At 45.6% G+C, this 26,218-nt stretch overlaps 1 protein-coding gene across 6 annotated transcripts; it reads right to left on the reverse strand.

Moving 5' to 3' along the window:
- Positions 1-1,095: 1,095 nt before the first annotated feature.
- epg5 (ectopic P-granules 5 autophagy tethering factor) lies at positions 1,096-25,768 on the reverse strand. Of its 6 annotated transcripts, none has more exons than XM_036979908.2 (47): positions 25,635-25,768; positions 25,134-25,236; positions 24,863-24,961; positions 24,013-24,714; positions 23,625-23,885; positions 23,302-23,500; positions 23,031-23,167; positions 22,808-22,915; positions 22,542-22,615; positions 22,249-22,357; positions 22,029-22,143; positions 21,426-21,576; positions 21,187-21,336; positions 20,886-21,043; positions 20,547-20,698; positions 20,303-20,443; positions 19,996-20,157; positions 19,789-19,911; positions 19,441-19,703; positions 18,793-18,933; positions 18,428-18,572; positions 18,081-18,278; positions 17,789-17,896; positions 16,647-16,769; positions 16,329-16,495; positions 15,606-15,833; positions 15,405-15,528; positions 12,398-12,542; positions 11,392-11,563; positions 11,137-11,302; positions 9,553-9,695; positions 9,257-9,413; positions 8,683-8,877; positions 8,321-8,534; positions 8,059-8,234; positions 7,751-7,958; positions 7,560-7,635; positions 7,261-7,364; positions 6,999-7,174; positions 6,603-6,806; positions 6,287-6,496; positions 5,983-6,127; positions 5,663-5,905; positions 5,259-5,472; positions 4,960-5,172; positions 3,251-3,365; positions 1,096-3,148 (listed from the first exon to the last, which is right to left on the reverse strand). In XM_036979908.2, exons 3-47 carry the CDS (start codon positions 24,908-24,910, stop codon positions 2,966-2,968), a joined length of 7,746 nt encoding a protein of 2,581 aa, XP_036835803.2. In that variant the 5' UTR covers positions 24,911-24,961; positions 25,134-25,236; positions 25,635-25,768; the 3' UTR covers positions 1,096-2,965. The 6 variants fall into 6 exon arrangements, with proteins under 6 accessions (XP_036835803.2, XP_036835804.2, XP_090093817.1 ...); XM_036979909.2 differs by having other exon boundaries at positions 25,138-25,236; positions 25,635-25,758; XM_090237691.1 differs by having other exon boundaries at positions 22,467-22,615; positions 25,138-25,236; positions 25,635-25,753.
- Positions 25,769-26,218: the final 450 nt, after the last annotated feature.

A 26,218-nucleotide genomic window follows, 5' to 3' on the forward strand; every position in this document is an offset into this window, starting at 1 on the left:
TTTTTTGTTTCAGTCATTGTTCTTGTTTAATTGTTTTGTATGATGCCTTGGTGGAGTGGGTGGGAAGGATCAGTTCTGAGGATGTCGTATTGATGTCAATCTCTCTCTCCATGTTCTCAAATTTGAAAATGTATGAAGTATAAAAAAAAACACGAAACATAGATGATTTTGTTCAATAGCTGAGAATAAAAACGGACTTCTATAGAAATAGGTCCTACCTTGCGCTAAATAGTTGACAGCAGATTATTCAGTCTGCGTTCCCATCGGTCCTAGACTATGACGACATCATCTATATGAACACAGCTGCCACTTCCTTAAAGCTGTTAGATGCAGTTTATCATAGTGTACTGCGCTTTATTACAGGTGACCATTTTTGTACTCCACACTGCATTCTCTGCCAGGAAGTTGGTTGGCCATCTTTGATGTCACGTAGGTTGACACAATGCCATGTTGTCTTTTAGTTCCACTGTACCTAACATCTTTACTAAACTTTAGACATACGAGTTACCACACCCGGTCTCAGGGATGATTCACTGGAAATTCCTTTGGTCTCTGCTGAGATAGGAGAATCAGCTTTTAGTTGTTGCACATTTGTGGATCTTCAAAATGTTCTTAAATGTGATGTTCTGGTGCCTCTAGGGCACTTCAGAAAACTGAGTGAGAACATCATTACTGATGAATGTGTTTTTTTTTTAACCTTGTTTCTCTTTCTGCTTGCATTTTGTATTTATATTGCTGTGTGTATTTCGTGTAATTTCTGTAATTCAGGGCTCGTCTGTAAAAAAGAGGCCGTGTTCTCAGTAGGACAAAAGAGGTTACATTTTCTTCCAAACATTTTTTTTGTGAAGGTGTAAACCTGACTGACTCGCTCACTCATATACAGACCCAATGGAGTCTGGAGTGACAGACTGTGTGTGTGTAAGTTCTCTCCTTCATCTGATGGGCTCAGTACTGTACACACCATTCTCTCTCCTCTAAGATCTATCTATCCCATTTCCATGGAGACAGCCGGCATCTGAAGTGCAGCATGCTCCTTTCACAGACAGACATACAAGGTGCCAGACATTAACACATGATTGATGAGACTTAAACACGTTTTAATTTCAGAAAAATCATTTATTCCAGATCCAAATTGCGTAATCACACTTCTAAACACCATATCACCAGGGGTGGAATTGGGGGAGAATGTGTGTAAACACTGTTCCCAGAGTGAATTCCTAAGTGATTACCCCCCCCCCCCCCCCCAGCCCCAACATTACCCATCTGTATATTATGATCCTCTGCTAGGCATGCCTGTGGACGAGGCTGATCATATACACACAGCCAGTACATTCGGGGGGGGGGTGGGACCTGGCCCCATTCTAGACTACTGAGCAAGGAGTCATGTCTGTTTTACACCTTACATTTCTATCTGATCGTCCTGTAACATTGCTCCCCACTGGCAGCCCATAGTAAGGCTGGCAGTAAGGCAGGTTACATACTGTACAATCATATCACTGCTGTTGTTCCTGCTGCTGCGTCATACCATAGTACTCCGGAATATATGGCTGCTCAAATGGCGCCCAATTACCTATATAGTGCAATACTTTTGACCAGAGTCCCATCGGTCCTGATCGAAACTAGTGCACTATAAAGTGAATAGGGTGCCATTTGGGAGACGTCCTGAATAAATGACTAATAACCAAGTGTGCTTCTCCAAAGCATAGAAGACAAGATGGTTTTTCCTAAGGCTAATTGATAAGTTGAGTGTATTTGGCACAAACAATAAAAGCACTTTTAGCCAATTCAACCATTCTACCTTCAGTCATAGCAGGCCATGTAACTGTTGGGTGGATCCCCTGGCATTCAATATGGGCAATATAATACTGGTATGTAAAATCTTCCTCCACATGCACCCCTGGGGATGAACTTAAAAGAGCTCTAAATACGTTATACACCACGAGTTATAATCTCCATCATTAAATGTTGATCACAGAGAATAAGTGAAATCAGTGCCACTGGTTTATGGTAATGTCTGTGAGTTTGTTTCTCATACTAACTCTGCTTCATAATTGTCATCCAACACTTGCAACATCAGCCATAGGCAAAATGTGGAGGAACTGCTGAAGTAATTAAAAATAAAAGGCAACACCCTTTAAGAAACAAAAAGCTAATTCCCAGCAAATAGATCTGTGTGTGGGGGGGGGGGGGGGGGGGGGGGGGAGGAGAGAGAGAGAGAGAAAGAGATAGAGAGAAAAAATAGGAAGCCGAACAGAGACAGTAAGGGCTCTATTTAATCAGATCCGATTTAGCCAACATCCGGTCGTTTTGACAGTGTCTGAGGTGGAACTGCTTTATTGCTGTCAAATCCACAAGTGGCTCCTGGCATTATACCTAAAGCGGCATTACCAGTAAGAGAAATCCCATGCAGTCTTTTTACAAGATCAAACACTGGAATGTGAGATGTAAGATAGAAATCCTTAATGATTTTCAATTTGAGCGTAATTATTTCTACATAGCCTAGACCTTTTCGTTCTGAACTAATGCGAGTGGGACGGGTGTGGCTTCGTGACGATGATCAAGAGCAGCCACTCACCGGTTTGACAGCTCCAAAGTGGTTACACTTCATACACGGCCAAAACATCAGCTATGCGGTCGTCGGCTATTGCCAGATAGGCATAGATTCAATCAGATCAAGCGTTAAGTATCACACTCTAATAAACTAGACCTTTAACTGATAAACTTATAGTTGTGTCACAATCATTAGCAGTCAAATCATGTTCTTTGTTGAGATCCAGTCCATTATGGCTATCAGTCCAGCTCCAGCATTCGATGGCTAGTAGGCTACTAGCATATCGGTGCACATCTCAAATGACACTATATTCCCCATGTAGTTCCCTACTTTCACCACAGGATAGACTGCTGTTTCTAACTTTTCTTGTTTAGCATACTGTGTCACAGTGCTAGCCGATGCTAACTGGCGCTGCTATCGTATGATGTTGAGGTATCCTTGGTCTGGGTAGAGGAGGTTGGCCAGCAGAGAAAGGAGGCAAGGTCCATCTCTAAGACAGTGTCCTGGGTAGTGGATGAACTGAACAGCTTTTCCTATTGAGTCCTTTAGGCCAGCATACTGTTTACTGCTGGGCATGGACTCCAACACAACCAGAGCCTAGAAACACACATGAAACACACAAGCTGAGCAACTCTCTGTGTGTGTGTGTGTGTATATATATATGTATATATGTATGCGTGTGTATGTATGTGTGTGTACCTGTTGTGCTTTAGCAGTCAGCTGCTGGTCGGTGCTGGGCTGGAGGCGGACCTGGTCCTCTGAGGGAATCTGGACTGAGAGAAACGCAGACAGACTGCGCACCACCACCCTGAACCTAAACATGCACACATCGGAGTTACCTAAAGAATCACACAGTAAACACCGAAGGTGAATATACAGTGCCTTCAGAACGTTTTCAGACCCCTTGACCTTTTCCACATTTTGTTAGGTTACAGCCTTATTCTAAAGTTGATTGGATTTTTTATTTAATTTTTCCCTCAATCTACACACAATACCCCACAATGACAAAGTAAAAATAGGTTTTCACAAATGTTAAAAAAATAATCACATTTACATAAGTATTCAGACCCTTTACTGGGTACTTTGTTGAAGCACCTTTGGCATCAATCACAGCCTCGAGTCTTCTTTGGTATGACGCTATAAGCTTGGCACACCTGTATTTGGGGAATTTCTCCCATTCTTCTCTGCAGATCCTCTACAGCTCTGTCAAGTTGGATGGGGAGTGTTGCCGCACAGCCATTTTAAAGGTCTCTCCAGAGATGCTCGATCAGGTTCAAGTCCGGGCTCTGGCTGGGCCACTCAAGAACATTCAGAGGCTTGTCTCGAAGCCACTCCTGCGTTGTCTTGGCTGTGTGCTTAGGGTCGTTGTCCTGTTGGAAGATGAAAATTCACCCCAGTCTGAGTGCTCTGGAGCAGGTTTTCATCAAGAATCTCTCTGTACTTTGCTCCGTTCATCTTTGCCTCGAACCTGACTAGCCTCCCAGTCCCTGTCGCTGAAAAACATACCCACATCATGATTCTGCCACCACCATGCTTCACCGTAGGGATGGTGCCAGGTTTCCTCCAGACGTGACGCTTGGCATTCAGGCCAAAGAGAATCTTGTTTCTCATGGTCTGAAAGTCTTTACGTGCCTTTTGGCAAACTCCAAGTGGCTGTCATGTGCCTTTACTCAGGAATGGCTTCCATCTGGCAACTATACCATAAAGGCCTGATTAGTGGAGTGCTCCAGAGATGGTTGTCCTTTTGGAAGGTTCTCCTCTCCACAGAGGAACTCTAGAGCTCAGTCAGAGTGACCATCGGATTATTGGTCACCTCCCTGACCAAGGCCCTTCACCCCCGATTGCTCAGTTTGGCCGGGCGGACAGCTATACCATAGCAGACTACAGAACGCCAAACTTCTTCCATTTAAGAACAATGGAGGCCACTGTGTTCTTGAGGACCTTCAATGCTGCAGACAATTACTAGTACCCTCCCCCAGATCTGTGCCTCCAAACAATCCTGTCTCGGATCTTCCTTCAACCTCATGGCTTGGGTTTTGCTCTGACATCCACCGTCAACTATGGGACATTTATGTAGACAGGTGTGTGCCTTTCCAAATCCACAGGTGGACTCCAATCAAGTTGTAGAAACATCTCAAGGATGATCAATGGAAACAGGATGTACCAGAGTTAAATTTTCAGTCTCATAGCAAAGGGTCTGAATACTTTCTTACTGACTTACTGAATACTTTTCTAAAATACTGTTTTCGCTTTGTCATTATGGGGTATTGTGTGTAGATTGCTGACTATTTTTTATTTGATTTAATCCATTTTAGAATAAGGTTGTAATGTAACAAAATGTGTTAAAAGTCAAAAGGCTCTGAATACTTTCCGAAGGTACTGTACATGTCCAGTATGTCTGTGAGTACCTGTTGGATAGGGGTGATCGGCGGCCCAATCCTATAGCCCCCAGCAGTCCTGAGCCGAGTCTCTCCTCTCCCATCTGAGAGAGCCGTGTCTGCAGCCGCAGCAGCCCCGCTACCACGGCTGGAACCTCCCCCAGCCCCTGCTGCAGATGCTCCACATACACACACAGGGCCTTGTGCCACCAGAGGAACAATTTAGCCTCATCATAGGGACCACTGTGAGAGAGAAAAAAACTATATTACCAACACACACAGAGAGAGACACACACACATGGGGGGCGGGGGGGGGGGGGTGGTCAGACCTGGGGAAGACCTGACTGTTCCATGTGTTGAGTAGAGCGAGCGTCCTCTTCTCATTGGCCACTGTGTGTTCCGTGTTGAGGCGCTGCAGGATGTAAGCATAGAGTGTCAGGAAGCTGCCTCCTGATTGGCTCTCAGACAGGAAGTCGTCCACGGTCAGCTCAGGCACCTGCAGGGATGCCAACACAGGACCCCACCCGACACCCTCCTCTTCCGCTAGAGCGAGAAAAATAAAGATAGACGGAGGGAGGGGAGAGCAAGCGATAGAGTGAGGTTTTCACCTCATGTATGAAATAAAATACATCTGTCCGTCACCAGTAACCCCTGCTGACAGACCCTGACATAGACCCTCCCCTAAGACCTTCCTTGGTAAACCCCTCCCCATGGTTACTGTCTCTGTGGTTACCATGGGTGAAGTAGGCGGTGATGCAAGCCTCTGTGATGCGGGTCATGTGGCGTACGGACGCTAGGCAACGGGAGCAGGCTGTCAGGAGCGGCAGCACTGGGAAACCCTGCCCCTTCCTGTCCAGCCAGCCAATGACACGAGCTGCCAAGGCCTCGCCTGTAGACACGCCCACTCCGTTCAGCAGAGCCAACGAATCACAGAACAGACTACAGAACGCCATGTGTCTCTGCTCCAAGCCCACCTCTACAGACACAAGAGACAGAGAGAGACAGAGGTTATTGATGAAGGTGATGATGAAGATGACTATGAAGAGTTCTTACCAGGTGGGTTGAAGGTGATGATGCTCTCCAGTAGTGCCTCTAACTGCATCTCCAGGTTAGCCAGACTGATGCTACCACTCTGCTCCAGAGAGACCAGACACTGGACACACCAGCGCACACACACACTAGCCTTCAACGTCTCCTCCTACACAGAGAGAGAGGGAGATTAATGCATTAATTTTGTCTGCGGTAATGAGAGAGACAGTCGGTCTATATTAGAGTGAGGAGAGATTGACTGTCTGTTAATGATAAAACTAGAGAAATAGGGGGAGGGTGACATTCTGTTGTGTTCCCTCTTTCTCACCCGGTATGGCATCCCATGGGGGCGTGGCCGCAGCCCAGCAGCACTGCGTAGTGATAGGAGCAGTGTCTGAGCGGCGGAGTCTGCGCTGAGCAGCAGAGCGTGAGGGTAGTGGGTGCCTACATATCCCATGATGCCTTGGTAGGAGGAATGGTCCACCTGGTGCCATGGCAGGGAGACAGACTGGACCAACAGACTAAGGAGAGGGGAGTCCTGGAGGACAGAGGGGAAAATAGGCTAAACCAGGGACAGACCCTCGACAATTCCATCAATTGTGTACAAACACAAATAGCTATCCAGTGTCCTAATTCTCCCTCACCGGTTGGCTGAGAAGCTGCTCTTCTTTAGTGAGGAACACCAGCATGTAGAGTAGATAGACCAGCATCTTGTGTGAGTCTGTGTGTATGTTAGTGTTAGAGCTGGCTGGAGTTTGCAGGCTGTCACTCAGAACGCTGACCCAGTTGACCTTACAGAGGACTGCCCCTAGGAACAGGAAGCAGCTCTTAGGACTTCCTCTCTCCACCTGCAGAGGAACAGATTAACCTTGGGTAAAGAATCCCTCTACACCTCCCTAATGCTACATCGCACAGCACTACCCGCAAACAAGTCCTATTGACTGTGACACTCAAAGTGTACGAGGAGTCCGTTTGTTTTAGGAATCCAATGAGTTGTGGGTTGAGGTTAGTGATTAAGGAGTCTGGGGTCAGAGTCTTACATTGAACAGCTGTTCCATGAGGTGTGTATCGGGGTGCAGGTGTGTCCAGGGCAGGCTGCCGAGGTGTGTGTGGTAAAGGTAGAGGAGGTACTCTGGTGTACGAGGAGAGCTGCAGCTGTCACAGTACTGCATCAGACACAGCCACAGAGCTCCACGCTGCCCGGGGAGGAGGCGGTCTGGAACACACACACACACACACACACCTTAAATGTAGGCTCAAACACATGAATGACCTTCATTACATCTAACATCACACGCAAACCTCTGAACTTGTGGTGTAGTGTTTGGGTCAGCTGGGTGTAGAGATCCACAAGACAGCCTGCAGCGTTGGCGTCTGACTCCAACCAGGGATAACACCTCGGATTACTGAGAGAGACAGAAAGGAGGAGAGAGAGTAAGAGAAGATAGGAGAGAGGGAGAAAATATTATAGTCCAAACAGCGCAATGCCACAGGCCTGTGGTTTTGTTAGCGTTATACAAGGCAAAGTAAGAAAGGGAGGAGTGAGATAGAAAGATGGAAAGGAGAGAGAAATAGACAGAGGGATAGAGACGTGTGTTTACCTGACATCGTCTGTCTCCAGAACCAGGATCCAGGGCTTAAACAGCCGGACCATCTTACCGTGTAGATCCTGCAGGGCTGAGAGAGACAGAAAGAGGAAGAGATGAGCGGTGGGGAGGAGGAGATATGTCAACAGTGACTGGGGGGGGAGCAAAATGTCTTAATGAAAAACAGCCTAAACTGTGTCTGGTACCTTTCAGCACTCTGGCTCCCCCCAGTGGCTCCCTGGAGCAGGCGCTGAGCTGCAGGTCGATGAGGTAACCAATCAGATATCCCCAGAACGTGGTGACCTCACTGACGTATGGCGCCCAGGCGGAGTAAAGGCCAAAGCTGCGGAGGTCCGGCTTACTGAGACGACAACGCTGAAAATACTCACACAGCCAATCAACCGTCTCCTCCACCTGAGGAGGGCCAATCAAGAGACAAGGCAGGGTTAAATAAACTGGACTGGAAATTAACAGTATTGAATATGAAGATTTAGGTAGGACTTTCAGCACTCACCTGCTGAGGAGAGAGGGTGATGGGGGCTTGGCTGGGGGAGATGGATGTGGGTTTGGGGGTATCTGCGGTACCGGAAGGCTCTGCTGTGGGTTTGGTGTTGCAGGGGAGAGGAGAGACGCCAAGCACACACAGAGTCACCCTCCAACACTCTGGGCTCAGCAACTGCTCTGTCGAACCTGACAAGGACACACACGAGCACACGTTCGACGTCCGCACACACGTTGAAGTCCGCAATAAGAGATAACAAACAAAACAGTCTTACTGGTCATGAGCAGGCGCAGGCAGTCGCTGTAGTGGTCAGGAAAGTGGTGTCTGAGCAACAGGGTCCAGTGTCGTGTGAAGAGGTGAAAGGGCGTGAGGAGGTCAGCCTCGGGGTCACGGCCACAGGAACACAGAGCAGTGTGGACCAGCTCTACCAGTCTGCTACGCTCCGAGAACACTGGCTCGGCCTTACTCAGCCACGTACTCAGGTCAAACTACACAGGTAGAGAGAGAATCTGGTCATCTTAACACAGGAATACCACAGGCCTCCAGTTCTCTGTGTGATGTGTCGAGGTGGAAGTGTGTGTTCTGCGTGGGTGGTGTGTGTAGCTGTTGTGTATGTTTCTGAAGGTGGAGGCTGACCTTAGTGAGCAGCATGAAGATGACGTCAGCGCTGTCAGGGTGCAGTGATGTCACCACTTCCTTGTAGAGAGAGACAAGCTGATTGGGTGCTGCATTTGGGGTGAAGAAGGGGGAGAGGAGGGGACACAGACGTCTCTGCTCCAGGATAGTGCTGAGGACACGCCCGCACTCTGCCTGGTTGCCCTGGATAAAAACCTACACACACAAACTGGATTAACACCTACACACACACAAACTGGATTAACACCAACACACACAAACTGGATTAACACCTACACACACAAACTGGATTAACACCTACACACACAAACTGGATTAACACCTACACACACAAACTGGATTAACACCTACACACACAAACTGGATTAACACCTACACACACAAACTGGATTAACACCAACACACACAAACTGGATTAACACCAACACACACAAACTGGATTAACACCAACACACACAAACCGGATTAACACCAACACACACAAACTGGATTAACATTTACACACAGTCACGTCCTATGTGTATAAAATTAGTTTGTTTGTGTGTTTGTGTGTGTGTGTGTGTGTGTGTAGTACCTGTCCCAGTATCTCGACGCAGGAAGAGAGGTACTGGCGAGTGGGTGGGTGGCGGAGTGTGTCCTCACAGACGAAAGAGACCACCTTGTAGAAGGCAGCCACTCCTACACTCTGCACTGCTGCCGTCGGCTTGGCCTTGTACAAATTCACCAGAGCACTACACACACACATTTTTAAACTTTATGGCACATATGACTATCAACAATTCTATTGAGAAATAATATGATACAGGTATGGTGTGTGTGTGTGTGTGTGTGTGTGTGTGTGTGTGTGTGTGTGTGTGTGTGTGTACTGACGTAATGAACTTCTCTGTGTGTACTGCAGCCTGGGCAAGGCTCTGAGGGGGAGGAGTCTTGGCTTCCGTCTGCAGCTGCTTAATGTCGCTTCTCAGAGACACGATCTGATTCTCCACTGCTTCCTGCTTCTGTACACACTCGCACTGCACACACACAGAGACGGGAATGAGGGGAATAGGATGCATGTTTACAGAAGGAACACCTATGTGAGAATGCTATTCATTGACTACAGCTCAGCATTCAAAGCCATAGTGCCCTCAAAGCTCATCACTAAGCTAAGGATCCTAGGCCTAAACACCTCCCTCTGCAACTGGATCCTGGACTTCCTGACGGGCCGTCCCCAGGTGGTAAGGGTAGGCAACAACACATCCGCCACGCTGATCCTTAACACGGGGGCCCCTCAGGGGTGCGTACTCAGTCCCCTCCTGTACTCCCTGTTCACTCAAGACCGCACGGCCAGGCACGACTCCAACACCATCATTAAGTTTGCTGATGACACAACAGTGGTAGGCCTGATCACCGACAACGATGAGACAGCCTATAGGGAAGTGGTCAGAGACCTGAACGTGTGGTGCAAGGACAACAACCTCTCCCTCAACGTGATAAAGACAAAGGACATGATTGTGGACTACAGGAAAAGGAGGACCGAGCACGCCCCCATTCTGATCGACGGGGCTGTAGTGGAGCAAGTTGAGAGCTTCAAGTTCCTTGGTGTCTACATCACCAACAAACTAACATGGTCCAAGCACATCAAGACAGTCGTGAAGAGGGCATGACAAATTCCCCCTATTCCCCCTCAGGAGACTGAAAAGATTTGGCATGGGATCTCAGATCCTTAAAAGGTTTTACAGCTGCACCATCGAGTGCATCCTGACGGGTTGCATCACTGCCTGGTATGGCAACTGCTCGGCCACCAACCGCAAGGCACTACAGAGGGTTGTGCGTACGGCCCAGTACATCACCGGGGCCAAGCTTCCTGCCATCCAGAACCTCAATATCAGGCGGTGTCAGAGGAAGGCCCTAAAAATTGCCAGAGACTCGAGCCACCCTTGTCATATACTGTTCTCTCTGCGACCGCACGGTAAGCGGTACCGGAGCGCCGAGTCTAGGTCCAAGAGGCTTCTAAACAGTTTCTACCCCCAAGCCATAAGACTCCTGAACAGCTAATCAAATGGCTACCCAGACTATTTGCATTGCTCCCCCCCTCTTCTACGCTGCTGCTCTGTTATTATCTATGCATAGCCACTTTAATAACTCTACCTACATGTACATATTACCTCGACACCGGTGCCCTCGCACATTGACTCTGTACTGGTACCCCCTGTATATAGCCCCGCTATTGTTATTTACTGCTACTCTTTAATTATTTGTTATTCTTATCTCTTACTTTGGTTAAGGGCTTGTAAGTAAACATTTCACTGTAAGGTTGTTGTATTCTGTTGTATTCTGCGCATGTGACAAATACCATTTGATTTGATTATTTGAACAGTCAGTTAATCATGTCACCCTTTCTTAGTGGAATTTTCAAGCAGAATCAGCCCATTCTGAAAATTAAATCAAAACAGAATTAACTCATTGTCCTACCGTGACAGTGATGTGTGCCGCTCCCTGGCAGGGCTGGCCCCCCCTCTGCCCTCTGCACTCAAGCGCCATGGTAACCTGCTCTGGCCTGTTCCTGTAGAGTAGAGGAAGACTCTCCAGCAGCTCTGATTCCAACGCCACCTGCTGGGCCTCCCGAGACACTGCAAACCTAAACACACCAAGCACACTGTGAACCATGTCCCAAAACATCACATACAGGTATACATCCATGGCGTGACGGTTGGTGTGTGTGTGTACCTGGCCTGCTCCTGCAGACAGCAGAGGTCCTGCTGTAGGAGAGTGGAGGCAGCAGCAGGGTCAGCGAGGCAGGCAGAGGGGACCTCTGGTACCGGAGCTCTCTGTGATTGTAGCTCGGGGAGCGGCCGAGGGATAGTGTGCTTTTGCAGGTTAGACTGGATACGCTTCCTCGCTACACACACACGAAAAGGTTACAACAACGACAATAACAAGGCCGCTTGGTTTGTTAGTACTAAAATCATTTACAATGTACACCCTACCTAAAAGCGAGCGATCGCTTTGTGCACAAGTAAGATCAGGGATATTGCCCCTGCGTATTGAAACAGGTCGGTGTAATGGTGAAATGTAAGAGGAAAGACTAATGTAAATATTGTGACCTTGATGAAATAGAGAATGAAATTCATTTGATCCTCTATTGCCCTTTCTACCTTGACATATACGATTGTCCTTATTCCAGAAAGCCCACCAGATATACCCTGGAAATATGTGGCTGAGCCACGAGGAAAAACTGAAATGTTTTTTTTCTGTAAATTATGTATTTCCATTTACAGATTTTTTTTTATAAAGCCTGGAATAAAAGAAAAAGGTTCACCTATAATAAAATGACACAAATATTTTGCTCCCACATAGGGAATGGCACCTATGTATATAGATTGTATGTAGGCTTGTCTCACACATGGAATCTTCTCTGTGTGAGACTTGGTTCGAACGCCTTCTGTGTATTTTTTCTGTAATTAACTGTGTTTATGTGTGTTATTTTTACTGCTCTTGGGATAAATAATGTTTGCTTGGATAACCTTATTTACTATTATATATGGGTTTCTTTTTCCACTCTTTATCCACTGCATCCTGCACAGGAACACCGGAAGAATTATCACTGAATTATTGTAACGTGTCAATTAAACCCATGAGGAATGGGCTGCCAACCAAGCGGGTTGACACAAGAATAAAACGTCATTAATTCAGTCAACTACTATGTGCTGAGGCGGTGTTCATGTGCGTGTACCTGCGCTGGGGTTGGTGTAGTCAGTGAAGGCAGGGTTGTTGCTCTGTATGAAGGTGGGTTCATTCTTCACTTTGTCCCAGAGATCCAGCACCTCCCTCTCATCATACTGGACACGCTCCTGGTCCACATACTCCACCCACAGCTCCTACACTCAACCAATACAATATGATACATCTAGCAAGCAATACATCTAGCCACCAATACAATATGATACATCTAGCAACCAATACAATGATACATCTAGCAAGCAATACATCTAGCAACCAATACAATATGATACATCTAGCAACCAATACAATGATACATCTAGCAAGCAATACATCTAGCAACCAATACAATGATACATCTAGCAAGCAATACATCTAGCAACCAATACAATATGATACATCTAGCAACCAATACAATGATACATCTAGCAAGCAGTACAATATGATACATCTAGCCACCAATACAATATGATACATCTAGCCACCAATACAATAAGATACATCTAGCCACCAATACAATATGATACATCTAGCCACCAATACAATAAGATACATCTAGCCACCAATACAATATGATACATCTAGCCACCAATACAATATGATACATCCAGCAAGCAATACATCTAGCCACCAATACAATATGATACATCTAGCCACCAATACAATATGATACATCTAGCCACCAATACAATATGATACATCTAGCCACCAATACAATATGATACATCTAGCCACCAATACAATATGATACATCTAGCCACCAATACAATATGATACATCCAGCAAGCAATACATCTAGCCACCAATACAATATGATACATCTAGCCACCAATACAATATATCTAGCCACCAATACAATATGATACATCTAGCCACCAATACAATATGATACATCTAGCCACCAATACAATAAGATACATCTAGCCACCAATACAATATGATACATCTAGCCACCAATACAATAAGATACATCTAGCCACCAATACAATATGATACATCTAGCCACCAATACAATATGATACATCCAGCAAGCAATACATCTAGCAACCAATACAATATGATACATCTAGCAACCAATACAATAAGATACATCTAGCCACCAATACAATATGATACATCTAGCCACCAATACAATATGATACATCCAGCAAGCAATACATCTAGCCACCAATACAATATGATACATCTAGCCACCAATACAATATGATACATCTAGCCACCAATACAATATGATACATCCAGCAAGCAATACATCTAGCAACCAATACAATATGATACATCTATCCACCAATACAATATGATACATCTAGCCACCAATACAATAATTATACATCTAGCCACCAATACAATAAGATACATCTAGCAACCAATACAATAAGATACATCTAGCAACCAATACAATATGATACATCTAGCAACCAATACAATATGATACATCTAACAACCAATACAATATGATACATATATCCACCAATACAATATGATACACCTAGCCACCAATACAATATGATACATCTAGCCACCAATACAATATGATACATCTAGCAAGCAATACAATGATACATCTAGCAAGCAATACAATGATACATTTAGCAAGCAATACAATATGATACATCTAGCAACCAATACAATATGATACATATATCCACCAATACAATATGATACACCTAGCCACCAATACAATATGATACATCTAGCCACCAATACAATATGATACATCTAGCCACCAATACAATATGATACATCTAGCAACCAATATATCTAGCCACCAATACAATAAGATACATCTAGCAACCAGTACAATATGATACATCTAGAAACCAATACAATATGATACATCTAGCAACCAATACAATATGATACATCTAGCAACCAATACAATATGATACATATATCCACCAATACAATATGATACACCTAGCCACCAATACAATATGATACATCTAGCCACCAATACAATATGATACATCTAGCCACCAATACAATATGATACATCTAGCAACCAATACATCTATCCACAAATACAATATGATACATCTAGCCACCAATACAATATGATACATCTAGCAAGCAATACAATGATACATCTAGCAACCAATACAATGATACATCTAGCAACCAATACATCTAGCCACAAATACAATATGATTCATCTAGCAACCAATACAATATGATACATCTAGCAACCAGTACAATACATCTAGCCACCAATACAATACGATACATCTAGCCACCAATACAATATGATACATCTAGCAAGCAATACAATATTACACATCTATCAACCAATACAATATGACACATCTTTCAACCAATACAATATGACACATCTTTCAACCAATACAATATGACACATCTATCAACCAATACAATATGACACATCTTTCAACCAATACAATATGACACATCTATCAACCAATACAATATGACACATCTATCAACCAATACAATATGACACATCTATCAACCAATACAATATGACACATCTATCAACCAATACAATATGACACATCTTTCAACCAATACAATATGACACATCTATCAACCAATACAATATGACACATCTATCAACCAATACAATATGACACATCTATCAACCAATACAATATGACACATCTATCAACCAATACAATATGACACATCTATCAACCAATACAATATGACCCATCTATCAACCAATACAATATGACACATCTATCAACCAATACAATATGACACATCTATCAACCAATACAATATGACACATCTATCAACCAATACAATATGACACATCTATCAACCAATACAATATGACACATCTATCAACCAATACAATATGACACATCTATCAACCAATACAATATGACACATCTATCAACCAATACAATATGACACATCTATCAACCAATACAATATGACACATCTATCAACCAATACAATATGACATCTATCAACCAATACAATATGACACATCTATCAACCAATACATCAAAGGCAAAGCAGAGGCAACAGTGGCAAGGAAAAACACACGACACACACACCTGTTGCTTGTGCATGACCTTGGCCAGTCTTTGGGGGTCATACTGTGGTGGGAGAGAGGGCAGATACACTTCCTTCTTCTGAAGAGTCTCATCGTCCAACCACACGGCAAACACACCAAACAGCCTGTAAACAACCAATCAGATCAGCCTGGGAAACAGCCAGTCACAAAGTTAAGGGGAGGGGCTAGTAGCTGTACGTACCTGACCAGCTCTGTGTGTATCTGTGGGGATGTGAGGAAGAGATGTGGAGGGGAGTTGGGGCGGTCCTCTCCCTGGCTGGGTGTGTGTGTGGGGGGCACCCTCAGGGCCTGGCTGGCGGCGTGGTGGAAGTCAGACACCTCCTGTAGTCTCTGTCTCAGATCTCTCAGTAACACAGCCTGAGTCGAGCCCTGGAAGAACCGACGACCAATACAGCCCCCTGCATCCAGACTGCAGACACCAGAAACAGGGGGACACTGAGAACATTACTGAATTGATACCAGCCTAGAGCAGGGTTCTCCAAGTGGTGTCTGAGGTCAAATCTCTAAATAAATAAATAAACTAACAGATTAAACTCATTTGGGCCAAAATAACCGTGGAATAAGTTTAGAGGGTGTGGTACAATTAAATATTATTCATCTACAATTTATATTCTTAACCCTGGGCAACATGGGCCTGGGAGACTGACAGGGATATCGGTATTCACAGTACTCCACCAAGTATTTCCCCAAAAGCTGTAAAACTCCCAAGTTCTCCCTCTGCCACATCGACAAATGTGTAGAATTGCAGGAGATTATCTTGTAAACTGCAACATTCTCTCACTGATGTCAAGAGGCAGGACTCTAAAATGTTCATTCCCAGGGCCAGAGACTGGGTTCGTCCAGCCACGCAGCGCTGAAGTCATAGAACCCCTGGCCTAGAGGTTATGGTGTGTGTGTGTCGTACCCATACTCAGGTCCTGGCTGTCTCAGGTAGAGCTGCAGGAACCTCTGCCAGACGAGGGGGAGTAGCGGGTGGTCAGGGGGTGTGGACAACGCCTGACACGCCCACCTGTACACCTGCAGCCGCTGCAGAGATGGAGCCACTGGGAGCTTCAACCTCTGCTGGGCCTTCTGTCTCACACAGACACAAGAAACAAAGATAGTGAAACACAAACACTATGTATCTCAGATTAAGGCTTATTAATCTCTCATAGTTTTATTGTTCTGCTGGTCAGGTGAGAGGTTGGAGTGTGTGTGTGTGTGTGTGTGTGTGTGTGTGTACCTTCAGAGCCTGGTCAGGTGAGAGGTTTGGATCAGACAGTAGTTCATGCTCCACACAGCGTCCCAGCTGAGAATCCTCCTCAAACATCCCCTCCATGTTCAACACCAGCCAGGCAAACCACACCTAAACACATACAGTTATCATTTCACATACAAACCACACCTAAACACATACAGTTATCATTTCACATACAAACCACACCTAAACACATACAGTTATCATTTCACATACAAACCACACCTACACACATACAGTTATCATTTCACATACAAACCACACCTAAACACATACAGTTATCATTTCACATACAAACCACACCTAAACACATACAGTTATCATTTCACATACAAACCACACACATACAGTTATCATTTCACACACAAACCACACCTACACACATACAGTTATCATTTCACACACAAACCACACCTAAACACATACAGTTATCATTTCACATACAAACCACACCTAAACACATACAGTTATAATTTCACATACAAACCACACCTACACACATACAGTTATCATTTCACATACAAACCACACCTAAACACATACAGTTATCATTTCACATACAAACCACACCTAAACACATACAGTTATCATTTCACATACAAACCACACCTAAACACATACAGTTATCATTTCACATACAAACCACACCTAAACACATACAGTTATCATTTCACATACAAACCACACCTACACACATACAGTTATCATTTCACATACAAACCACACCTAAACACATACAGTTATCATTTCACATACAAACCACACCTAAACACATACAGTTATCATTTCACATACAAACCACACCTAAACACATACAGTTATCATTTCACATACAAACCACACCTAAACACATACAGTTATCATTTCACATACAAACCACACCTAAACACATACAGTTATCATTTCACGTACAAACCACACCTAAACACATACAGTTATCATTTCACATACAAACCACACCTAAACACATACAGTTATCATTTCACATACAAACCACAGACGTTTTGTTTAGTTGTGGTTTTTAGCAGAATTTTTGGGAAAATGCAGCAAAAATGTTTCCTTCTGTTTCACACAGAATGACAGCACGGATACGACAAGTTAGATAGGACTGAGGTTAAAGTTCTCACCTCCCCACTCAGCGATTGGCCCTCAATGAATGAGGGTGTGGCATTTCCAGCAATCCAACCAACCAGGGAAGAGAGCAGACCCCGGTCTCCATGGTAACCTAAAGCAATCTACAGAGGGGTGAGAGAGAGCATCACAGACTGATCTACTGTGTGTGTGTGTGTGTGTTTGTGTGTGTATACTCTTTCTTCACAGAAAAAGAACACACACTGATCAAAATAAGCATAACAGCTGAAATATTTGGGACTCTACAATCTCCAGTCTCTCTGTGTGTGTGTGTGTGTGTGTGTGTACCTTGTGCTGCTGGTACAGTAATCTCTGTACACACTCCTCCTGGTGGTGTGTGAAGGCAGAACGACAGATCTGATCCATCAGGAATAGAACGGTCCTGTCTCGGTACCACAGGTTCTGCTGGGTAAGAATTCCCACCCAGAACTCTAGAACCGCTGCCGGACCCACACGACCTGGCCTCGAACTCTCCACCACGTGAGTCTGAAAGAGAAAAAACACACACACTCATCGTGAAGAGATTCATGGACTGTTCAGAGGCAGGAACATCCACTTCTACAGCTGGCCAAACTACTGATCTGGTTAACCCCATGTTTCACACCAGTTCGGATGTATTAGGTGTGTGTACATACCTGTATGACACTGTTGAGCAGGCGTACCATGTCCCCATAGGTGCCTCCAGTGAAGAGTGGCGCCACCCTGTGGGTGACCTGCTGCGTTACACCCTGAGGACACACACCGTCACACTGCAGGAACAACTGGACACAGCCCACAAACCTGGCACAGAGAGAGGAAGAGAGAAACATATATCGTAGTCCAAACATAGCAATACCACAGCCCTCTAGTTGTGTGAGATTTTAGTGTGATTTTAAGGTTTAGTTTAGGCAGGGGTAAAAGATACTGAAAGTTAACTGTAGAAGCTGTGCGGGCAGAAAAGAGGGAGGATGTTGTCCAGTACAGAGGAAGTAGGGTCTAGGACATAGTGTGTATCTCTTACTGTGTGTTCTTCAGCAGGTAGAAGCTGAGAGGGTAGGTAGGAGGGAGGATGTTGTCCAGGAGATGGACAGCAGCTCTCAGATGTTGAGACTGAATCAGGTTCTTCAACAGATCCACTCCTTCTGTGCAAAACACCTCCAGACTGGGATCAGACAGACAGACGGACGGTAATAGATGTTACACACATGTAAACACACAGTATGTAACTGTGCTGTGGTCCTCACCAACCGGCCAGAGGGCTCATAGGGATAGTGACTTTGCTCTCTGTGCCGGACACCGCAGCTGGTTTCACTGACCTGTAATACTAATAACTGCACTATACTGCTTTTGTACCATGTACACTTCTTCACAATATTTACGACAGTATATACACACACACACACACACTGCATATATAGATATATCCTCACTGTAAATTGTAACGTTATATCCTCACTGTAGCTCAACCTATACTATAGGGTTTTATGATTACTGTATTTATATTGTATATTCTGTATGTCGACTTTGTGTAAATTTCTCTGTCTGTATTCTGTTTGTACATTTGTCTATTGCTGGCAGCACCTGTTCATTTAGTCTAACTCCATGTATGTGGAAATGTACTTGGCGAATAAAGGTATTCTGATGTGAGAGAGAGAGCAGATGGTCACACCTGTGTCCTACAGTTGTCATGGCAATGGCCAGGTAGCAGCCAATGGGAAGGCCCGCCTTTACGGCCCTTAGAACAGGGTGCATGTTTGGGGCGTGCGTGAGCTCCGGAGAGGGGTTGGGGGCAGAGCCGGGGGTGGACCAGGCTGCTTGAGGGTACTGGGTGTTGCCATGGAGCTTCAGCCTTAGCAACAGTTGCCAGGCCCACTGGCTGAAGGAAGCCTCAGGTGACAGACCCAGACGGAGAACACTAGCCAGGTAGGACACCTGATCGACAGAGACAGAGAGATGTGTGTTAAACTCAGAGATGAGACGGGTGTATGATGTGCACGAATGTGTGTATTTGCGTTACCTGTTTGATTCCCTCTGAGATGAGTCCATTGTATGGCTTGTCTGTGAGGTATTTCTGATAGGCTTCTGCCACCAGCAGAGCGACTTCACTGTGGAGAGAGGAGGGCAGGGCCAGAGTCCCATCCTACAAGACACACACACTCAACATTACACACTGTACACACTCAAACTCAATGTAGGGTTAGGTGTGTGTGTGTGTGTGTAGTACCTGTGTGTAGCCCCAGTCCAGCCCTTCCAGTAGAACACAGGCCAGGCTGTTCTCCACAGCAGAGAGGGGGTGTTGGAGCAGCCAGCCCCCGATCACACACACTTCCTCCGGGCTAGGACGCCACAGGAACAGGGGCAGCTCCTTACTGAGGTACAGTGCCACCTATCATACACAAGGCTAATCAACATGCAGGTGTACTTAACCGAACCACCTCTTTTACACTTGAGGTCTTCATCCCCATCCTTTCCACAGCAACCCCAGGTGTTGACAGACGCCACGTGCGCACACACACACACACACAACTTACCATACCGACTGTCTCGATGGTCTCTCTGAGTCTGTCCAGCAGGACTGAGATGATGTAAGGATGAACGGTTGCTATGGCGGCCAGCAGCTCCCGCCCCACCTTCGAGTAGGTTTCCCTCGTAGACACACTGACATAGGACACCTGGAGGCAGGGATGGAAATAAAGGGCAACCTGCAGTAGAAACTGCCAGCCGGCTTTGCTGCGACCTCTATTCATTCCGTGTGACAAATGATGTGCGTGTTACCTGGAAGACGAGGAGAGCTATAGTGGTAATGAAGGTGGGGTCAGAGTGGTGGGTGGGCATGGCCATGTGAGCTAGCGCCGTGAGGAGAGAGATTCCATCAGAACTGTTGACCTCACACAGCCATTTCTCAAACCTCTCCTGGTGACTCGGCTCTGCAATACACGTTAGTACATCGTTAGCCTACGGTTCCTGTGCTGACACACTGTGTATGCGTGTGAACGTATAATATTGAGCTCTATTCTGTGTTTTTTTTAGTACATTGTGTTTTTGGAAAAAGTACTTGACGAACACAAGTCATTCGCATCACCATTATGTGTGTGTGTGTGTGTGTGTGTGTACCTCTGAGGGCCTGTAGGCAGGTGTATGTGTTGTCTGTAGAGTTGAGTGCGTCCGGTGCAGCGGTCTCTGCACACTGCATCACGTACAGAACTCTCCACAGCATGGAACTGGACAGGGTTCCGTAGGGCATCTCTGACATGAACAGCCAGATACCCAACCTAGGAGAACACAGTCAGATAATACACAAACACTTTACACTCTCTCTTTCACACACACAAGTATGCACGCACTCCCCAATCAATATTCTTACTGCCTTGTAAGAATAGACAGCCAAAAACATGACATTTCTTCCCCCTCGCACCTCTTGTTTCTGAGGACGTGTAGTACAGCTCTGAGGAACAGATGGTCGTACTCTAGCTGTAGTTTCTCCAGAGAGATAGTTCTGGGCTGGGCTGGACCAGCAACACTCACATACTGGGCCCAGTGATCACTGACATAACACACCGTCATCCTGCAGGGAGGGAGCGCACAGAAGGCAGCGGTTACACACCGTTACAAAACACATCTCCATCTAAAATGTACTGCGTGTGGGTGTCTTACCGTATGGTGTGTCCGATGCGTTTGACTAGCTGGCGGTAGCGAGCGCTGTCGTAGGTGTTCAGACCCACAGCTAGCAGCTCGATCAGTGACGAGGCAAACGCAAACACACGCATCATCTTCTGACTGGAGCAGGACTTGGGCTCATAGACACCTAGATAAAGAACATCCGTTATAAAATGGTAGGACAGTCACACAGCTACACACACGCACATCTGAAGCCAAAAAGCAGGCACCAGAATAACAGAATTATCACGTCAGTGAAATACATGACAACACACGCGCGCATGCATACACACACAGCTTTACTTTCGTGAAATGTCAGGACTTTTTGGAGTGTAAAAATGTTTGACCATTAAAAATCTTATTTTCCCTAATCCTAAACCAACCCCTTAACATAACCCAAAAACCCAACCCCTTAACCTAACCCTAACCCTAACCCCCAAACCCCAACCCTTAAGCTTAAAATAGCACAAATTCAGGTCCTGACTTTTCAAAAATGTTATTGTTTTCATACCTTTTCAGGACATTCGGGTGAAATGTTAGGACATGGGGATCCTGATAATGTAGGAAAACAAGTACACACACACACCCACACCCACACACCCTTCTTGCTCATCTCCAGCAGGTGTGTGAAGAGCTGTTGGAAGGGGAACTGGGACAGCAGAGAGATCAGGTCCTCCTCACACAGTAACAACCAGCTGCTCTCTGGGTCCTCATCCTGAAAAACACTCATGCACATCAGCAACCTTACAACACTTCTACCAACGCTCCTAGGGTCAAATTCCACACACACCAACACATGCATGCACACACACACGGTTACCTCCTCTCCACCTTCATCCACTAGGGTCCAGTTGCCAGACTCAGGGCCGGAGGCTGCAGCACTCTGACTCTCACAGGGCTTCATGTGGCTCATGAACTCAGCCCGGTGTCTAAAGATGAAGGGTCAACAATCAGAGAGAAAAACCCATAGGGAGCTAAATTGAAGTGTGCAAAAATCACATAAATAGGTAAGGATTAGAGATGAAAGGTCAAGGCTACCTGACTGGAGACATGAGGGTGGTGCCATGTAGGGTTAGGGGTCAGGGGCCAGAGTGAGAAGTTAGGGTTCTTTACCTGACTGGAGACATGAGGATGGCCAGAGCCTGCATGAACTGCTGTACTCCTGAGGGGTTTCCTAGGACCTGGATCTGAAACACACACCCCCAAGCATGTTATAGTTAAGACTGCTAACTTTACCTGGCAATGATGCCATTGTTAGCCGAATATGATAACCTGCCAAAAAGCATACAGAAATAGTGGAGTGAGCCTTCATTCATAAACCAGGCCTACTTTTGAGGAAATCAAAACAATAAACAAACTAGATAGAGGGTGTGTCTCACCTGTAAGAAGGCTGCAGCCCACTTGCCCACCCCTGCAGAACAGCACAGCAGATGGTTCAACAGGTAGAGGTGCTCTCCTGATCCCCCCACACGCAGTAACACTGCCACCTATACACAACACACACCACAGCATAGCATGACTAAACTGCACAACAGGTGGGACAACAGGTTCTGCTGTACCAGGGCTAGTGTTGAGGTTTACTGTGTGTGTCTGTGTGTGTACCAGTCTCTGCAGCCAGAGGTGGATGTCTGTCTGGAACTGCGTGTCGTCCAGGACTCTCCGTGTGAAGCTGAAGAGAACACTGATGCTCTCCTTCAGAGGGAGGAGGGAGCTGGGCTGACTCTGGGTACCACACATATCTACAATACACACACATACACTTAACTAATTAAACAAAGAAACACACTAAACATGTGTACAATATGGAAAATATGAAATTAAATCCAACCTGTGTGTATATGTATGTACAGTGTGTGTGAGAGTGTGTTCTCACCGTGGAGCAGGCAGTGTAAGTATGACTCCACCTGAAGACGTGACAGCAGAGCTGTGTATGCGTGCAGCGCCACCTTCTGGTGCAGGAGTTCAGAGCGGGCCTCAAACAGCTTCCGCAGCTCCACCAACACAGCCTCACTGAAGTCAGCCTGCTGGAAGCGGTGGTAGCCATACACCTTAGACTGGTCCCCACACACACCCTGGAGAGAGAGAAAGAAAGGATTTAAAGAGAGAGAGATGAAGAACAGAAGTGTACTGTATAACTTTGTAGCTTCTGTGTTATGTGCTAAATCGTATACTAACATAATCTATTGAACCACATACCTGAAGTGTGAGCTGCTCATCTCTGAAGCTCCAGAGTCGGTTCTGTGTGGTGTTACAGTCGGAGGTGTGTGTGTGGAGCTGTGTGTGTGCGTGTGTCAGCTGTCTGCGGCAGCGCCAGTAATTCTGCAGGAGTTCTGTCAGCTCGTGGCCTTCCTGCCGGGCCAACACTGCAAACCGGGCTGCACACACCTCCACCCCCTCCACCCACACACACATCCCCCCACCTGGCTCCCACACACTCAGCTGCTCCAACGAGAATGCCTTCAGGAAAAACACAAGACAGTCAACACTATAAATAAATATTATTCACCATTATTTTGTAACATAGATAGCTTTGTAATATAAAGCGGTTCGAGCCCACAATGGGTCATAGTAAGTGTGTGGTTACCTGTAGTTCTGGGCTGGGCTGGGGTAGTTCAGGGTACAGTCTGGTCCTGGAGCCCTCAGATGGAGCTAGTTCCACAACAGGCTCCAGACTGAGAGGACACTCCTGCTCCCCTAGAGGCAGAACAGCAGGGCCCCTTGTCCCACAGGCCCGCAGAGCCTCCTTATGCAGCTGCATCAGGGAACCCTCCTCCAGTGTGGGTAGTGAGGGGTAGAGGGCAGGAGCGCTGGGGGCCAAGGGTGTCTCAAGCGTGGTAGATATGCAGGCCTGAGTCTGGATGTGGGTTTTGTTTTGGGTCTCTCTCCCCACCTCAGTGCTCGGTGGTTCAGCTCTGAGCTCAGCCCCTTGGGCCTCTCCTCTCCCCTCATTCCTCTTCTCTGGCTCTGTCTCAGAGGGCTTTTCTAGTTTCTGGGGTGAGGTTGATGATGATGTCTGTGATAATGTGGATGATGATAGTGTTTGTGATGCTGGTAATGGTTCCTCTGACGTCTGTGGTAATATCTGTGTTGATGGTTGTGATGTCTCTGATAAAGTCTCTGATGCCTCTGCCAGACCCTGTTGTTGCTCTGTCCCCTCGTTGGGCAGACTGAGGGGGATGTCTGTGAACTCAGAGCTGGGCGGGGCAGCAGCACCAGGTTTCTCATCACAACCAGCAGAGAGAGCTGTGGGACTCTTCACTCGTACACTCTGCCTCTGTTTTCTGTCCTGTTGGGGGTAACACACAACAGTAGTCTGACTGGTTATTACTCATGAATAATGACAGGGTGATAAATACTATCATGTGCTTTCACCATCATTTGATAAATAGACAGTAGTCTGCCCTCGGGGACATACAGGAGTGTACTGTACATACCTGAGACCTGCTACTGGTCTTGGACTTCTTTTGTCTCACAGCCTCCATCTGTCATATCCTTCACACCTTGTTCCTCTCACCACATTCACCCTAAGGCTTCTAAGGGGAGAAACAGTGTGTCTGTTAAATGGGAGCACAACAGTCAGCTCACAGTCTTTGGTACATGATTATTTTCTAATCTCACATTAGCCAGCTTGGTCCTGGCTGCCAACACAGGGCCAAATGATAATCCAGTCATTCATGCGTCAGCAAAACAACACCACTCACTTACTCACGTGACTTCTGATGATAAACAAGGACCTAGATGTCTGTGTTATCTTTACATGAAGGCGGTTCTTGTTAGCAAATAGGCGTGGTTTCAGACCAGTCTCGAGCTGTATAGGGTAAGGGTTAGCTATTTAGAGTTAGCTAGTGTCGAGAAAACGAAACACATCCACCCTCTCCTCGCACAGCACTAGCAAAGCAATGGCTAGAGAGGGTGTAATGACAGTCGTCGGTCATCATGGCTAGCACAGTGTACCCCACTTTACATATCACTGTCAGTTGATTATAAATAAGCTCTGCCATCTAGTTATCTTAAACAAACTGGTGAAAGCATATTGTCGTTAACGTTACTAGCAAGCTAGCTTACACGTAGCGCTCTCGAGGAGTGCGAAAACAATGACATAATATAGCTAGCTAGCACCAGTTTTTTTGGTGTAGCTAACGTTAGCTATAATGATCAGCTGTAAACTGTAGGCTAAACCCCTACAAAATGTAAAATGCTACCTACCTTTGTAAAACAATGTGATCAACGCCAGCGAAGTGACATTTGGCAACACATCAGCTGTTATTTGTTTTGCTCCAGGAAGAAACAGTTATCGCGATAATATTTCGTCACATGACTCCAGCACTATCTTTACGTACAACAAAAAGTGCCTACATCAAAGATTATGGATATACTGACAAGATACATGTCAATTCAATTCAATTGACTTTTATTGACATGGCAAGATAATTATTACTTACATTGTCAAAGTATACATATATAAAATATATATATATATATATATATGTATTTAAATAAATGGTGGGACCAACAGCAATAATAATAGTAGTAGTGGACATGGGATTACCATTAACAACAACTACAACAACAATATTAATCAGAACAACAATACGTTGAAGCAATGGTAGTAGACCAGTGTCAACATGACTGAGAATGGTATGAAAGACAAAACAAAACAAGATTGGAAATATTATCGACATTACGTTGCACTTTTCACTGGCTGTCCCTCAGGTTGTGGCAGGAGGACACATATTTGGCTGCCAAAACTGCACATTTTGGCTTTTCACCCAATAAATATTTGATTTGTT

This window comes from Oncorhynchus mykiss, chromosome 6 (assembly GCF_057628025.1).
Source record: "Oncorhynchus mykiss isolate SJ-2025 chromosome 6, ASM5762802v1, whole genome shotgun sequence".
In the NCBI taxonomy this organism is placed as follows: domain Eukaryota; kingdom Metazoa; phylum Chordata; class Actinopteri; order Salmoniformes; family Salmonidae; genus Oncorhynchus; species Oncorhynchus mykiss.

Excerpts from the sequence above, each read along its gene's own strand:
- epg5 (XM_036979908.2), bottom strand. The coding sequence starts at position 24,910 with ATGGAGGCTGTGAGACAAAAGAAGTCCAAGACCAGTAGCAGGTCTCAG. Across the intron at positions 20,158-20,302 it reads CCATCGAGACAGTCGGTATG|GTGGCACTGTACCTCAGTAA; the intron begins GTAAGTTGTGTG and ends TGTGTATGATAG. Across the intron at positions 18,279-18,427 it reads TGCTCAACAGTGTCATACAG|ACTCACGTGGTGGAGAGTTC; the intron begins GTATGTACACAC and ends TTTCTCTTTCAG.